A 16,308-nucleotide genomic window follows, 5' to 3' on the forward strand; every position below is an offset into this window, starting at 1 on the left:
GACCTGCTGGGAAGGTGTGTCCTGCATTTATGCTACGAAATTCCAAATACGACCTTTCAACGTGACCAGAAAAATTCTCACTCGCATTTCCCTGCTGCATTCCCTGGTGAAGAATTGCATGTGTGGTCATCAGCAAAGCCCAGGAAAGCCTGTGAGAGAGTCACCGGAAGCCCGTGTTCCCGATGTCACAAGGGATGAGGCAGCGTCATGAGTGATGGCATAACCAGAGCCAAATAAATGGCATTAGAGATTAGCAGAGACAGGAACGGTGAGTAATAGCAGATTGCCGCCTCTCTTGCGTGATGGGGGCTGTGAGCTTATCCAGAAGTGACACATCTGGTGATAAAGAACACGAAGGGGCAGTACTCGGACACTCCGAAGAACACGGGTTGGACAAGGAAGTATGTAAGTACTTCTTCTGGGCCCATTTTTCTAGATCGTGAATGGGAACTCCCTAGACCTCACTTGGGTCCGTGAATTTTGTAACACATTTCCAATCGAGTCATTTCTATAGCCAGGGACTCCACAAAAACATACTTGCCCCGGGGACCCACACACGTCCTCAGTGCGGCTCTCGCACCCACACCCATTCTCCAGCAAATCCTGCCGGTTCCACTTAGGAATCCATCCAGAAGCATCCACTTCCTGCTCCCATGCCCGTGCCCAGGTCCAGTCTACCCTCCTCTTCAGACACCTTTTTATCACGGCAGCATCCTGCTTCCTATGCTATCGCCTCTTGTTCCCACGTGCAGCAGAGGGCGCCTGTGAACACCTAGGTCAGGTCACAGGTCACCCGCCACCCCGCCCAGAGCCCTCCGTGGTTCCATCTCAGGGGAAAAGCGAAGCCCCCACAGCCTGCCCCCATCACCTCTCTGAGGGCATTCTCAACCACTCTCCCCTATACTCCAGCCACATAGGCCTCCTTCTTATTCCTTGCTCCTGCCACAGGGCCTTTGCACTTGCTATTTTCCCTTCCAGGAGTACTCCTTCCCCAGATATTGATATGATTTCATCCCTGATCCCTTTTCTATCGCGGTTCAAATGTCAGCTTCTCAGTGGGGGCCCTGACTGCCCTGTCTGAAACTGCAACCTCGCCCCCTGTACCTTCCGGACCCTTCCCCTGCTTTATTTTCTTTTCCCGTAGTACTTACCATCCCCCTCCATTGTTCACTTATTTACATCCTCACCTATGTATTTGTTTTCCGCTCCAAGAAGATAAACGCTCTGCCTGTTGCATTGGCTCCTGTGTCCCCAGTGCCTAGCCTGGCAAACAGTCAGGGCTCCATAAACGCTTCTGGAATTTGTGAATTAAGCATGGCGTTTCCTCAGAGGCTCACAGTTCATTTGAACGAATTCTGCGTGGGGTTGCTGCATGATTCCTGGTATGGGCCATATCAGGAAATCATTGCCCGACTCAGGGAGTAAAGGTGACAGTCCACGTTTAATTCGGGAAGAAACTGAGTTTCCGACAGAAGACAAGTGATTTGCTTAACTCAGGAGGGGCGGGGCTGGGTACACCTGCCTCCAGATCTGGTGGAGGGAATCGGCATTAGTGGGGATGTCGTTGCCCAGGGGAGGTAGGTTCCTGATGGGGATTCTGTCTCTGGCATATGAATGGGGACACCCGGGGCTGCCTGGATTACCCTTGGATGCTGGTTGAGGTTTCCTGAGCCAACATCCTACCTGCTGTGCAGGGCATCTGGTCAGGGCAGGGACGGAGGAAGGAGTCAGTCTCAGCTAGGGGTTGGCGCTCTGGGCTCAGGTGGAGGCAGGTGCCATGAACCCATGAACTTGGTGTTGAGCCCAGAGGGATCCTGAAGCCAAGACTGCCAGATTTCAAATCCTAGTTCTGACAACCCAAATGCCCCACGGCGTATCTTCTTCCTCCAATCCCACCCCCTCCTCCCAGCCCTGGCTGCTCCTACACGTTTGTCCCACAATTATTATTTTTAAATGTTTATTTATTTTGAGAGAGAGAGAGAATATCCCAAGCAGACTCCGCTGTTAGCGCTGAGCCCGAGTCAGGGCTTGATCCCATGAACCGAGAGTCATGACCTGAGCCAAAATCAAGAGTCAGGCGCTTAACCACCTGAGCTACCCAGGCGCCCGTGTCCCACAATTAGTACATGGCGTTGTTTCATGTGTCTTTGAGTTCTGTGTGAATGTCGTATTCTGCCGACCAGCCTGCAATTTCATGTTTGCCCCGAGGACATGCTTTTGCATTTGTCCCTGTGACTCTGTGTAGATCTTCTTTTGTGTGTCAATAGTTAACTCTTACTTACTGCCCTTTAATAAAGTTTTTTTTTTTTTAATTTTTTTTTTCAACGTTTATTTATTTTGGGGACAGAGAGAGACAGAGCATGAACAGGGGAGGGGCAGAGAGAGAGGGAGACACAGAATCGGAAACAGGCTCCAGGCTCCGAGCCATCAGCCCAGAGCCTGACGCGGGGCTCGAACTCACGGACCGCGAGATCGTGACCTGGCTGAAGTCGGACGCTTAACTGACTGCGCCACCCAGGCGCCCCAAGTTTTATAAACTTTTTCATAAACGATTGTGTATCTTTTGTTGGGCTTCCTCGGAACCACCTCAAGGTTTTCGTTGCTTCTGTCAGTGGAATTTTAATATATTTTTAAAATTTTTTAACATTTGTTTTGGAGAGACACAGGGAGACAGAGCACAAGTGGTGTGGGGGGGGGGGCAGAGCGAGAGGGAGACACAGAATCCGAGGCGGGCTCCAGGCTCCGAGCTGTCAGCACAGAGCCCGACGCGGGGCTCGAACCCATGAACTGTGAGATCGTGACCTGAGCTGAAGTCAGATGCTTAATCAAATGAACTACTCAGACGTCCCTTAATATTTTTAAATGTAAAAAACTCTTAATTCCAGTAAAATGTCAAATTTACCATCTTTTGTTTTTTAATTTTTTTTAAGAGGTACTTAGATACTTATTTATTGTTCAGTCAATGCACATAAATATCCTTCATCGTGTCTAAGTCCCTTATATTTCTGTTCAGGTCCAGGAAACATCTTGTTCTTTAGTATCAAATCTTCCATTCCTCGGGGCGCCTGGGTGGCGCAGTCGGTTAAGCGTCCGACTTCAGCCAGGTCACGATCTCGCGGTCCGTGAGTTCGAGCCCCGCGTCGGGCTCTGGGCTGATGGCTCAGAGCCTGGAGCCTGTTTCCGATTCTGTGTCTCCCTCTCTCTCTGCCCCTCCCCCGTTCATGCTCTGTCTCTCTCTGTCCCGAAAATAAATAAACGTTGAAAAAAAAAATTAAAAAAAAAAAATCTTCCATTCCTCACTCATTTCATATCTTCCCACTTGTACCATTTCTTTTTCAGACAGGGTATCAGTCATTTCTCCAGGAAGTCCTTGTTTCTGGGTGGCTCAGTCTGTTGAGTTTCTGATTTCAGCTCAGGAAATTTTTTTTTTTTTAATGTTTATTTATTTTTGAGAGAGAGAGAGAGAGATCAAGTGAGAGCGGGGGAGGGGCAGAGGGCGAGGGAGACACAGGATCTGAAGCAGGCTCCAGGTTCTGAGCTGTCAGCATAGAGCCCGATGCGGGGCTCAAACGCACGAACTGCGTGATCATGACCTGAGCTGGAATCGGACGCCCAACCGACTGCGCCACCCAGCCGCCCCAACACTGGATTATTTTTGAAAAATCCCAGACATCATAGCATTTCTTCCAAAATCCCTCAGTATTTATCTTTAAAAGATAAGGCCTCTCTCTCTTTTTCTTTTTTAATTTTTTTTAACATTTATTTATTTTTGAGAGAGAGAGAGAGAAAGAGTGCAAGCAGGGGAGGGGCAGAAAGAGAGGGAGACACGGAATCCAAAGAAGGCTCCAGGCTCTGAGCGGTCTGCACAGAGCCCAACGCAGGCTGGGAACTCAGGGAACTCGTGGAACTCATGAACTGCGAGACCGCGACCTGAGCTTAAGGTGGACGCTCAGCAGGCGCCCCATTCTCTCTCCCTTTGAAAACAAAACCACAATACATACCATTGTCACACTTGAATGCTCACTTGATCTGTTATTTTGGATATTCCAGCTAGACAGTCCCAGGCAGCCCCTCCCAGCCTCTCCTGCTCCTCACCGCCCCCACTCCCTGCAGACACTCTGAACCCACTGCCCTCCCCCCAACACACACACACACACACACACACACACACACACACACACCCCTCACCTGGCCCCATTTCTTTTCAAAGGCTGCTAGGTGTGGTCCCCCTCCAGGCAGGCTGCTGTTTTGATCCTTCTGAGCCGCTTATTTTGTTGGTGTGTTGAACCTTGAAAACTGGGTCTGGTCCAACTTTCCTTCAGGTCTTGATTACATCGAAGTGTGGCTTCAGTTGGAGGTATTACTGCTTGAGGGCAAAGAAGGTCTGTGGGTTCTGTGGCTCTTTAGTTTATTATTTGGGGATGCGTGGCGACCCCCGAGAGATTGTGTGGAGAGCCTAGAGGGCTTTACGCTGAGGTCCTAGCTTCTCCCCTGCCCTAGGGAAAGGTGGGCGGTCCACGGAGGTCTGAATCGCCTTAAGAAAGGAGCTAGATTATCCCCGATTGAGGGCTGTCCGGACAAATCCTACCTTGGGGAGTTGGCCTCGGTCCAGACACCTCTCCACCCTTCAAAGAGCAGAGTTTTGTTTTTTTTTAATTTTTTTTCAACGTTTATTTATTTTTGGGACAGAGGGAGACAGAGCATGAACAGGGGAGGGGCAGAGAGAGAGGGAGACACAGAATCGGAAACAGGCTCCAGGCTCTGAGCCATCAGCCCAGAGCCTGACTCGGGGCTCGAACTCACGGACCGTGAGATCGTGACCTGGCTGAAGTCGGACGCTTAACCGACTGCGCCACCCAGGCGCCCCGCAAAGAGCAGAGTTTTAACCCTTCACCTGCTCCCTCCCACTTTCCCTCCCTACAAAAGACCAATTCACTGTCAAGTTTCCTTTCCTGGGATCAAAATACAGCCAGTGGCTGGACAGAAGAGGTGGGGGCATGGGAGCCAAGCTGTCGAGCCTTCAATGCCCTTGGAATTAATCGTGCAGCCTCCCTCCCAATGCCCCAAGGTTGCAGAGTTTTCTATTTCTCCAAACTGGCTTGGCAGGTTCCCCCCCCAACAACCTCCCAAACACACCTCCTGGGGAGAGATGCCCCGTACCCCCCCCTCCCCCCCCCCCCGTTCAGGAGGCCCTTCCCACCCCATCCCCATCAGAGCCAACGCCCTGATATGTATAGTAGATCATTTCCCAAGCTGCCTTTACTATTTTGAAAGGAAATACTTGGATAATGAAACCTGCCTCCACAGATAATTCTTAAAATGTTAATAAAATAACCCTAAGTATCATGTAAAAGGTGAGACAAAAGGAGAGACACAATTTTCCAAATCCCCTGGGAACTTGTCACCCGGGCAGACCTGATGATTCAGAAACTGCGTTTTCAAAGTCCCTCCCCCCACCCCCGGGATTCGATATAGCCCCAGGATACTCCTCCCCCTCTGTGGGGATCCCTGAAGCTCCAGAAAACTAGATTCAGAGATTTTCTGGTTTTGTGAATTGAAGAATAACGGCTCAAGTCCCCACCCAGCCAAGTGGTCTTCCAATTGACCCAGGAGTTGAATTCTGGGACAACTGTGTTAACACACTTCATATTCACACGCAAAATGGAATTGGTTTCTGGGTTCAGGTTAACAGGCTTTCCTCCTCCTATGTGAGAACGCAGAGGACCTCAATGAGGAGGAGGAATCCAGGACAGTTCTCTGCTGAGTGACATTGTCCTGTGCGTGACTTCCCAGCGACACCCTTCCCCCATTCCTGTGGCACCAAAATGCCCCCACAGCTTTCCCAAATGGCCCCTGGGCTTCTTGGCACACCACCACCCTCCTGGGAGCCATTATTCTGTAATCACTATTACCTTACCTTCTAGACGGTAGGGACTTCTTTATATTTGTTTTTAAGATTTTATTTTTAATTTTTTTTTCAACGTTTATTTATTTTTGGGACAGAGAGAGACAGAGCATGAATGGGGGAGGTGCAGAGAGAGAGGGAGACACAGAATCGGAAGCAGGCTCCAGGCTCTGAGCCATCAGCCCAGAGCCCGACGCGGGGCTCGAACTCACGGACTGCGAGATCGTGACCTGGCTGAAGTCGGACGCTCAACCGACTGCGCCACCCAGGCGCCCCTAAGATTTTATTTTTAAATAATCTCTACATCCAACGTGAGGCTCAAACTCACAACCCTGAGATCAAGAGTCGCACGCGTTACCAACTGAGCCGGCCAGGTGCCCCACCTTATTTTTCTTTTCTTTTTTTTTTTGAGAGAGAGAGAGAGAGAGAGAGAGAAGAGAATCTTAAGTAGGCTCCACGCTCAGCACGGAGCCCAATGTGGGGCTCGATCCCATGACCCTGGGATCATGAGTGGAGCGGAAATCAAGAGTCAGACTCCCCAACCCACTGAGCCACCCAGGCGCCCCTGTTTTTCTTTTTTAATCAGAGTACAACTTGGGATGTAACTCCAGGAGTTCACAGAGATTGCCTCGGAGAAGAACTGGGGAAGGGAAGGAATCTGACTTGTCAGTGTTGTCCTTTTATCCTACTTTGTTTTTAAAGTTCAAAAAAAAAAAAAATCTTAAAAAAAAAAGAACCTTTCTGAGCTCACATATGGGTCATAACCAATTTTCATAAGTTCATCATCAAAGAGATTTCCGCAGTTTACTTCTTCCGTGAAAACAACAATTTCAGTTATGGACAGAAGGGTGTAATGGCTGGGATTTGCTTCAAATTGGGGGGGGGGGGGGCGGGGAGAGCAAGCGGGTAGGAGTGGAACTGAAATCAGACAGCCCAGGAGTAACTGTGGAGCTGGAGTTGGGTGCTCCTTACTCTGTCCCACTTTTGGATGGGTTTGAAAACACCAAAAGTTTATTGAAAATGTATGCATTGGAAGGAAACAGGCCAGTGTAATAGTCAATTTGTGTCTCAGAATTAAGGGTCTCCCACCCGGGCTGCTGGTGCCTATTGCCCTCCCTAGTCTATTCTTCCACAGCGTTAATTACCTTCTAACACACTATGTAATTTGCATGTCAGATCTATTGTTCATCATGGCCCCACTGCACTGTAGTCTGGCTTAAAGCTTAATGATAAAACTGCTTCATTCTTTTCTGTTTATGGAGAGGCTTTTCGGGATTGGCAGGAGATTGTATTTTCAATTATTTCCCCAACACTCTACAATTTGCTGATTATGTCTTCTGTTCATCATATAAGCTCCACGTGGACACGGATCCATGTCTGGTTTTATTTCTTGATATTTATAATTACATGTGTGGCTTACCTTTCGCTCTTACTGGGATAGACTTAGTATAGAGGTTAAAAGGGATTCTGGAGCCAGTCTGGCTGGGTTCAAATCCCAGCTCTGTCACCTGCTAGCCGGGTGACCACAAAGCAAGTCTGCCCGCCTGTTTTCTCGCCTGTGAAGGGGCACACAGCAGTACCTACCTCAGGGGGTTGCTACCCTGACTGGTAGTAAAACGCTCCGTAAAGCTTGGCTGGAGTTACTTCTGGTGAGAACACCCATTTTTGGAGCCAGATAGATACGCGTTTGGCTCCTACCCCACCTGTTTTCGCCTGCGAAATGGGGCTAACCTTGCCCCGCCATAAAGGTGATGGGGATTTTTAAAGGAGTGAACGGGCGTGAGGCCTCCCTCCCGGATGCCTGACCAAAATAACTGCAGTCCAAGCGATAGGGGGCCTCCCGCCCGGATTCCTGAACCAAAATAACGGCAGTTGTTCCTCGCCAGGCGTCTTCCGGCCGGGTTAAGGGACACTCCAAGAGGCGAGAGGGTGCGGACGGACCCAGGATCCCGGAGGCCCCCACCCCTCCCCCGTCTGCGGCGTCAGGTCCGGATCCGTGGTTCTCCCACCGTGGGAAGACCCCCCCCCCCCCCAAGGAGGGGATCCGGCAAGTATAGGGATGGGGAGGGAGGGGCTGGCTGGGGGCGGGGGAGCGCTGGGAGGCCGGAGGGAGGGGAGCGCGGGGACCAACCAGCCAGAGGGAGGATGGGGCGGGGAGTGGGAAAGCTGGCGAAGAAGGGAGGGGCCGGCGCGTAAAAGGGTGGAGGAGGGGAGGGGGGTGCGAGGGGACAGGTGAGGGCTAGCGGGCGAGGGGCCCCGGCGCAGACCCAAGGTGGGACTCGGGGGCTGGCCGGCCCTGGCAGGGGGGCGCGGGGCGGGGTGGAGAGGCTGCGGGGAAGGATGGGTCGGGAGCCTGGGGCTCGGCACCTGGGGACTGAGACGGGGCGTGGCGGGGCCGAGGAGGTGGCCGGCGGCCCGGGGGTGCGGCGGGCGGGGGCGGGGCCGGCGGAGGCTGCGCGCGCGCGCGCGCGCCGCCGCGGTGGCTGCGGGCCCCTGACTCCTCGACCTTACCCTCCCGCAGTCAACGCCGCGCCTGGCGCGGGGTGGGGAACATGGGCGCCTCGGCCTCCAGGGGTCGGCCCGCCCGGGTCCCCGCGCCGGAGCCCGAACCCGAGGAGGCGCTGGACCTGAGCCAACTGCCGCCCGAGCTGCTCCTGGTGGTGCTGAGCCACGTGCCCCCACGCACGCTGCTGGGGTGCTGCCGCCGGGTGTGTCGGGGCTGGCGCGCCCTGGTGGACGGCCAGGCCCTGTGGCTGCTCATCCTGGCCCGGGACCACGGCGCCCTGCTGCCGCTCGCCCGCAGCTGCCTGCCCCCCGCCCGCGACGGCCGGCCCTGCCTCCTGGGCCGCTTCTGCGAGCGCCGACCGATCGGACGCAACCTCATCCGCAATCCCTGCGGCCAGGGTGGGGAACGCAGGCTGGGCGGGGGGTGGGGGTGGGGGGTCTTCCTCCGGGGAGCCGGTGGGAGGGGCCGGGGGCGGAGCCTCATCGGAGCCGGTGGGAGGCGGCGGCCGGCTGGTGGGCGGGCGAGGAACTTGGGCGCAAGCCTTTTTTATTTAACAGAAGGCCTCCGGAAATGGATGGTGCAGCACGGTGGGGACGGCTGGGTGGTGGAGGTAAACAGGTCAACGGTGCCTGGGGCCCCCTCGCAGACCTGCTTCGTGTCTTCCTTCAGGTGAATGCCCCTACCCCGCAAGGGCCAGGGCCGTTGTGAGCAAGACCTGCCAGTTCTAGTGACCTTTCTCCCTCTTTACTAGCTGGTGTCGGAAGAAGCAGGTCTTGGACCTGGAGGAGGAGGGCTTATGGCCAGAGCTGCTAGATAGTGGCAAGATTGAGATTTGTGTCTCCGACTGGTGAGTATGATGATAAAAACAGCCCTTTGCTCAGCTCTGACCACCTGCGCGGCGCCGTGACCATTGCATGGGTGACTTCATTTAGGCCTTCTGTAGCAAACCCTGACAGATAAAGTGAAGATCAGGGAGGCCAATGACTTAACCCCTCCCCTCCTCCACCCCTCTCCCGGGGAACTGGATTGCAAGATGCCAGATTGGAATCCAAGTACCGAGGACTTGGCCCAGACCGGTCTGGTCTGTGAATGAGACGCTCCTTGCCATAGGAGGAGGCACTCTGGAGGATAGTTAGCTAAGTTTACATTCTGGAGCCAGACTTTCCAAGTCCGGATCGTGGCTCTGCAACTTTCTGGCTTTGGGTGAGTCACCGTGTGCCTCAGTTTCCCCATCTTTACAAGGTAGGGTTACATGTCAGGTACATAGCCAGCGCTTTATAAGCGTGAACTGTTTTAGCGTTTTGTTTTTTGAGGCTTGATCCTGTGAGAATGTGTATTTCAAGACCTCAGATCTTTACGAGAGTTTCAGGAGCATTTGAGAGGTTCCGAAAGAGGAGGCAATTTGCCCTGGTGGCACAGCTAGGGCTCGGTGAGCCCTGGCATGAGGCTCAGACCCCTCTGACTCCAGAGCTCATCGTGCTCTGTAGTGATGGTCTTGAAACTAGAGTACCGGGGCGCCTGGGTGGCGCAGTCGGTTAAGCATCCCACTTCAGCCAGGTCACGATCTCGCGGTCCGTGAGTTCCAGCCCCGCGTCAGGCTCTGGGCTGATGGCTCAGAGCCTGGAGCCTGTTTCCGATTCTGTGTCTCCCTCTCTCTCTGTCCCTCCCCCGTTCATGCTCTGTCTCTCTCTGTCCCAAAAAAAATAAACGTTGAAAAAAAAAAAAATTAAAAAAAAAAAAAAAAACAAGAAATTGGAGTACCTGAAGACTTTTCAAGGGATACATGACCCAGATAATTTTTAAGGGAGGCAGTTCCAGATCTGTTACAGCTGTGTTCCCTGTTCTTTTATTTTTTTTTTTAATTAATTTTTTTTTTTAACGTTTATTTTATTTTTGGGACAGAGAGAGACAGAGCATGAACGAGGGAGGGGCAGAGAGAGAGGGAGACACAGAATCGGAAACAGGCTCCAGGCTCCGAGCCATCAGCCCAGAGCCTGACGCGGGGCTCGAACTCACGGACCACAAGATCGTGACCTGGCTGAAGTCGGACGCTTAACCGACTGCGCCACCCAGGCGCCCCTGTGTTCCCTGTTCTAAAATTATCAGCTACACATCACATCTTGGGGGGGAGCATCATATGGTTGTCCTTTCCTGGCCCTTTCTCACAGTCCACCAGTTTTTACAGAAAAACCAAGCCCCTCACTAGGGTGTGTGGTCCCCCCCGGATGTAAAGACTTCTGGAGAGTCAGGCAGAGTGACCGCTTGAAATTTCAGCCTTACCTAATTCACTTTTAATTAAAGGCACCGTAACTCCCCCCGCCCTGCAAATCCATCTCATTGGGGGGGGGGGGGTGGAATTTACAATAAAATTGGTTTTTAATGTAATCGTTAGTTCTCAAACTTTTGTAGCCTGTGTGCTGTTCTGGTCAACCGTGTACCATTTGATTGTAATAATCAGCGGGTCCCAAATTTTGCTCTGCGTTACGCAGGAGCATTGAAAACTCCCAGCGCCCAGGTCACCCTCCGTACCAATGAAATCAGAGTGTCTAGGGGTGACAGCCAGGTATCAGGATCTGTGAGAAGTTTCGAGCTGACTAAAATTAGAGGGTTGCAACCCCCAGGACCATCCTTACTTCTGACGCCCGCTGCAGGTCTGGGGGATTCCCAAAACCACCCTCAGGTTCAGTAATTCACAGGAAAGACTCCTAGAACTCACCAAACTATTATGTGATTACAGTTTATTACAAGGAAAACCTAACCGGCATCGTCCACGGGAAGTACCAAACCCAGACCTTCTATCGTTCCCTGGTCACGGAGTCAGGATGCATTACTGTCCTGTACATCCATGTGACTGTGTACATGGAAACTTGCCGACCTGGGAAGTGCACCCAAGCACCAGAATTTCTGTCGGTGCTTCATCATGTGGTTCGTCTCAGCCTCCCGGTCAACGGATGTTGCCTGACGTGTCCTGAGCCACGTTGTTGGGTCTTTCTGGAGTGGCTAGCTGCCACGGTGGGACTGTTGTGGATGCGGCCAGCCGGCGCTGGAATCCTGTTGGTAGGGTATCCACTATGACCCAAGGTCCCCAGGCAGACAGAGGTAACTCCCGGCAGCCATAATATTCCAAAGGCCCAGAGATGACCTCCCAGAAGCTGAGAGCAGAGGCCATCCGTACCTTGGGACGAGGCTAAATTCTTTTCTGTGCAATATCTTTTCAACAATTCCAGATGATACCAATCCACAGCAAAGGCCGGGAACCACTACTGGGTAATAATTCAGTCCCAAAGGAAAACTGTGAACGCTTAGAGCTTTATGGTCACAGGAGAAAAATTTTTAATTTCTTTTCTTCTTCCTTTTTTTCTTTTTTTGTTTTTGTTTTTTGTTTTTTGTTTGTTTTGTTTTGAGAGAAAAAGAGCAAATGCAAGTAGGAGAGAGGCAGACGGAGACGCAGAATCTTTTTTTTTTTTTTAATTTTTTTTTTTTTTAATCTTTAACGTTTATTTATTTTTTTTTTAATTTTTTTTTTTTCAACGTTTATTTATTTTTGGGACAGAGAGAGACAGAGCATGAACGGGGGAGGGGCAGAGAGAGAGGGAGACACAGAATCTGAAACAGGCTCCAGGCTCTGAGCTATCAGCCCAGAGCCCGACGCGGGGCTCGAACTCACGGACCGTGAGATCATGACCTGAGCCGAAGTCGGATGCTTAACCCACCAAGCCACCCAGGCGCCCCGACGCAGAATCTTAAGCAGGCTTCACACCCAGCACGAAGCTGGGCACGGGGCTCGATCTCACAACCGTGAGATCCTGACCTGAGCCAAAACCAAGAGTCGGATGCTTAACCGACTGAGCCACCCAGGTGCCCCCCCCCCCCATCAATTTCTATTCACATACACATTTTGGTATGCGGTTGGCATAGAGCAGTGTGAAAGGGCAACCAAAAAGTCAGGAGAAAATAAAAACGTCACTATCACATGAGGACAAAATTGTGTGGCCGATGGAGAGTGGACGTCTGATTCTAAGAACAATGTGAAGTCTCTGAAGGAAGAAACTTACGTGTATTTTTTTCAGTTTTTTGAATGTTTATTTTTGAGAGAGAGAGACAGAGCATGAGTGGGGGAGGGGCAGAGAGAGAGGGAGACACAGAATCCGCCGCAGGCTCCAGGCTCTGAGCTGTCGGCACAGAGCCCGACGCGGGATTGGAGCCCACGAGCTGCCAGATCACGCCCAGCCGACTGAGCCACCCAGGCGCCCCTTATTTGTGTATTTTTGTAGTCCGTTACCCTTAAGTTGTAAACTTTGACTTCTAGCATCAAAAGGGTACATATTTTATTTTTTTAAGTGTACATATTTTAGGTGTGCAGCTCAGTGAGTTATCACAAAGTGAACACATCCGTGTTACCAGCCCCTTTCCCATCACTACGCACCCGAGGGTAGTTGCCATCCTGAATTCTGTTAGAATAGGTAAGTTTTGTCCCTTTTTGTAGTCGAGACAGAGAGTCCTATGACATATAATGTGTATCTGGCTTCTTTTTTTGTTGTTGTTTATTTTTGAGAGAGAGCACAAGTGGGGTAGGGGCAGAGAGAGGGGGAGACACAGGATCCAAAGCAGGCTCTGGGCTAAACGCAGAGAGCCCGATGCGGGGCTCGAACTCATGAACTGTGAGATCATGACCTGAGCTGAAGTCAGACACTTAACTGACTGAGCCACCCAGGCACCCCTCCCCTGGTCGTTTTAAATGACTGACATGAAAATTATCTTTTAAAATATCAACATGCAGGGGCGCCTGGATGGCTCAGTGGATTAAGCTGACTTCGGCTCAGGTCATGACCTCACGGTTCATAAGTTCGAGCCCCGCATCCGGCTCTGTGGTGACAGCTTGGAGCCTGGAGCCTGGAGCCTGCTTCGGATTCTGTGTTCCCCTCTCTCTCCGCCCCTTCCCTGCTCATGCTCCGTCCTTCTCTTTCAAAATCAGATAAACATTAAAAACATTTTTTTAAATAAAAACGAAATGGAAAAATAAAATGTCGGTGTATACATTGGACAGTGGTACATCTTTTGCCACCATTTAAACGTAGAAAGAGCACTTTCCATTGTCGCCTTAATACTATGGGAGGAGGTGCCTTGAAGACCAGTGCTCCAGGTCACTGTTCAGAAAACGGATGTGCTTGCAGACCAGCCGGGGAACTCCGTTTAATGCAGATCCTGCTTCATGGGGTCTGCGGTGGGGCCAAGCTCCCAGGGGACGCTGGGCGTGCTGCAAAATTTGTGTATGCAAATTTTGGATTTGCATACATGGGGAGACCATTTCGGGGGTGGGGGGGGGAGGCAGGCAGACACCCAAAGAGACAAGTGGGCTAGTCCAGCCTTCAAGGCCTCCCTCCCTCCACAGGTGGGGAGCCCGACACGACAGTGGCTGTATGTACCGACTCCTTGTCCAACTTCTAGATGCCAACCAGACGGTCCTGGATAAATTCTCTGCTATGCCCGTTCCCATCCAGCAGTGGAACAACAACGTCTGCTTTCAGGTGAGTCTCTGACAGGGACACGGGGAGAGGGCGGTGGGGCCTGGGACGGTTATCTGTTGCATAACAAATGACCCCAAAACTTAGTGGCTTTACGTCAACGGCAGTCATTTTGGTACTTCTTGTGGTTTCCTTTCTTTTATTTAATGTTTATTTTTGAGAGAGAAAGAGAGAGCGCATGCGCAAGGGAGCGGGGAAGGGGCTGGGGGTGGGGGGGGGGGGGCGGACAGAGGATCCACGGCCTCCGTGCCCACCGCGGTGAGCTGGACACGGGGCTCGAACTCACGAACTGTGAGATCACGACCTGAGCTGAAATCAGACGCTCAACTGACTGAGCCTCCCAGGCGCCCCATCTTCTCGTGGTTTCTATAAGGAGGGCTCCGTTGGGTGCTTCTGGTTCCCGTGTGTGTGAACAGCGGCTGGTGGCTTCGTCAAGAGTCCCAGAGAGCTTTGTTGTGCGTTGTCTCTGCCAGGGCTGGTTTGGATTTCCTCGTGGCATGGCCACCTCAGGGCAGCCAGACTGCTTACTGGTGGCTCAGGATCCCTCGAGGAGGGTTCTAGAGAATGCAGGAGAAGCTGCCTTGCCTTTTCTGACCCAGCTTTGGCACTCACTTGGCGACGGTCACTTAGCATCACTTCCGCCACCCTCCGGGTTACAGACAGACCCACCCAGGCTCAAGGGGACGGGCATTAGAATGAGGAACCGTGTGATTCCACCTGCCAGAGAGCCCCACTCCCAGCTTTCGAGAAGAAGGCCGTGGCACAACGGGCTGATCTCTCCTTTACCCGCAGGTCACCCACGTGTTCTCTGACATCAAGATAGGCGTCCGCTTTGTGTCCTTCGAACATTGGGGCCAGGACACGCAGTTCTGGGCGGGTCACTATGGAGCTCGTGTGACCAACTCCAGCGTGGTCGTGCGGGCCCGTCTGTCTTAGTCGAGCGCTATCCTTGCAAAACAACCTGACCTATGCCTTCCAGAACCTGGGACCGTTGGCCAGGCCTTCTCATGAACCAAGGTCATGTACCTCCTGGCATCCTGGATACTCCAGAATCCATTCAAGGGTCCTGCTGGGCCCCCTCTTCAGGGTCTGGAAACTACTAGAAGGAAGAACGTTCCTCCATCACATCTACCTACTGCTGTTGTAGGGCAGGGGGGCGACACAGGTGAGCACCCAGGAATGCTGGTCCTGGAGAGGGCTCTTCACCCTCACCCCGGAGGTCCTCTGATTCAACCCCAGCCCCCCTCTACCCTTGTCTCCTCTTGTTTCTGCTTCGGGGGTTTCATTGGTCCCTTTTGGGCACCCCCCTCATCTCTGAAGTAGAATCTCGTCCTTGTGGCTGGGAAGATTCCAGCCACCTTGGGTGGCAAACTTCACCTCCCGAAGCTTCGGGGCTGGGACCGGATCTCGCAGTTGAAAGTCAACTAGCTCAAAAAACGTTTGGAGATCCTCAAGGACCCCTGGGATTGTGTGGTGTATAAAATTATTTTTTACTTTGAAACGTTTCGCGAACGTTGGGAGAATAATATATCCGCAACGGCTACCTTGCTGGCCATATGTAATAAATTTATTATTTTGCCAAAAGTACCTCGGATCTTTTCGATACGAGTCTAATGTTACTGTCTTGGTTACTACTTGGTCCGAAAAAACAAACTGTCCCGGTGGAGGGGGAAAACTACAGAAGAAAATCCCAATAGAAGGTGTTTTAGTAGGAAAGAACGGAAGAGTTAGAACAGTATTATTTCCCAAGCCCCAAGGAAACCATCGATTCAGACAAAGCTTTTCAACCAGGGTCAAAAGTATTAGGCAGACAGTGGATGTAGGTACCGTAATCACACTGGCAACACAGTTGTGACTTTCTAATGTTTATTTTTGAGAGGGAGACAGAGCATGAGTGGGGGAGGGGCAGAGGGAGAGGGAGACCCAGAATCCGAAGCAGGCTCCAGGCTCTTGAGTGGTCAGCACAGAGCCCGACATGGGGCTCGAACTCGTGAACCGTGAGATCATGACCTGAGCTGAAGTCGGATGCTTAACCGACTGAGCCACCCAGGTGCCCCTGGAACTTTCTAGATGGAGCCAGGATTAGGCTGTCCTCACACCAGTCCAGGGTCACGGCTCACTCACTGCTGGTGGGTCAGTGATATGTTCTAGGTCTCTCTCTCTTTGTTTTAAGATTTTATTTTTATTTTATTTTATTTTTAAATGTTCATTTTTGAGAGAGAGAGAGTGCGAGCGCAGTCGGGGGAATGGGCAGAAAGAGAGAGGGACAGGATTCAAAGCAGGTTCTGCACTGACAGCAGAGAGCCCGATGTGGGGCTCGATCATGACCTGAGCCAAAGTCGGACGCTCAACCGACTGAGCCACCCAGGCAC

The 16,308-nt window shown here is 52.0% G+C and overlaps 1 protein-coding gene across 2 annotated transcripts; it reads left to right on the forward strand.

Moving 5' to 3' along the window:
• The first annotated feature begins 8,102 nt into the window (after positions 1 to 8,102).
• On the forward strand, positions 8,103 to 15,523 carry FBXO27 (F-box protein 27). 2 transcript variants are annotated; one of them, XM_045442398.1, is made up of 6 exons: positions 8,103 to 8,177; positions 8,427 to 8,809; positions 8,969 to 9,080; positions 9,163 to 9,258; positions 13,804 to 13,939; positions 14,916 to 15,523. In XM_045442398.1, exons 2-6 carry the CDS (start codon positions 8,458 to 8,460, stop codon positions 15,081 to 15,083), a joined length of 864 nt encoding a protein of 287 aa, XP_045298354.1. In that variant the 5' UTR covers positions 8,103 to 8,177; positions 8,427 to 8,457; the 3' UTR covers positions 15,084 to 15,523. The 2 variants fall into 2 exon arrangements, with proteins under 2 accessions (XP_045298354.1, XP_045298355.1); XM_045442399.1 differs by lacking the exon at positions 8,103 to 8,177 and having other exon boundaries at positions 8,361 to 8,809; positions 14,729 to 15,523.
• The last annotated feature ends 785 nt before the right edge of the window (positions 15,524 to 16,308 follow it).

This window comes from Leopardus geoffroyi, chromosome E2 (genome assembly GCF_018350155.1).
Source record: "Leopardus geoffroyi isolate Oge1 chromosome E2, O.geoffroyi_Oge1_pat1.0, whole genome shotgun sequence".
NCBI classification, from domain to species: Eukaryota; Metazoa; Chordata; class Mammalia; order Carnivora; family Felidae; genus Leopardus; species Leopardus geoffroyi.

Excerpts from the sequence above, each read along its gene's own strand:
- FBXO27 (XM_045442398.1), top strand. The coding sequence starts at position 8,458 with ATGGGCGCCTCGGCCTCCAGGGGTCGGCCCGCCCGGGTCCCCGCGCCG. Across the intron at positions 9,081-9,162 it reads TGCTTCGTGTCTTCCTTCAG|CTGGTGTCGGAAGAAGCAGG; the intron begins GTGAATGCCCCT and ends CCTCTTTACTAG. Across the intron at positions 13,940-14,915 it reads ACAACAACGTCTGCTTTCAG|AACCTGGGACCGTTGGCCAG; the intron begins GTGAGTCTCTGA and ends TATGCCTTCCAG.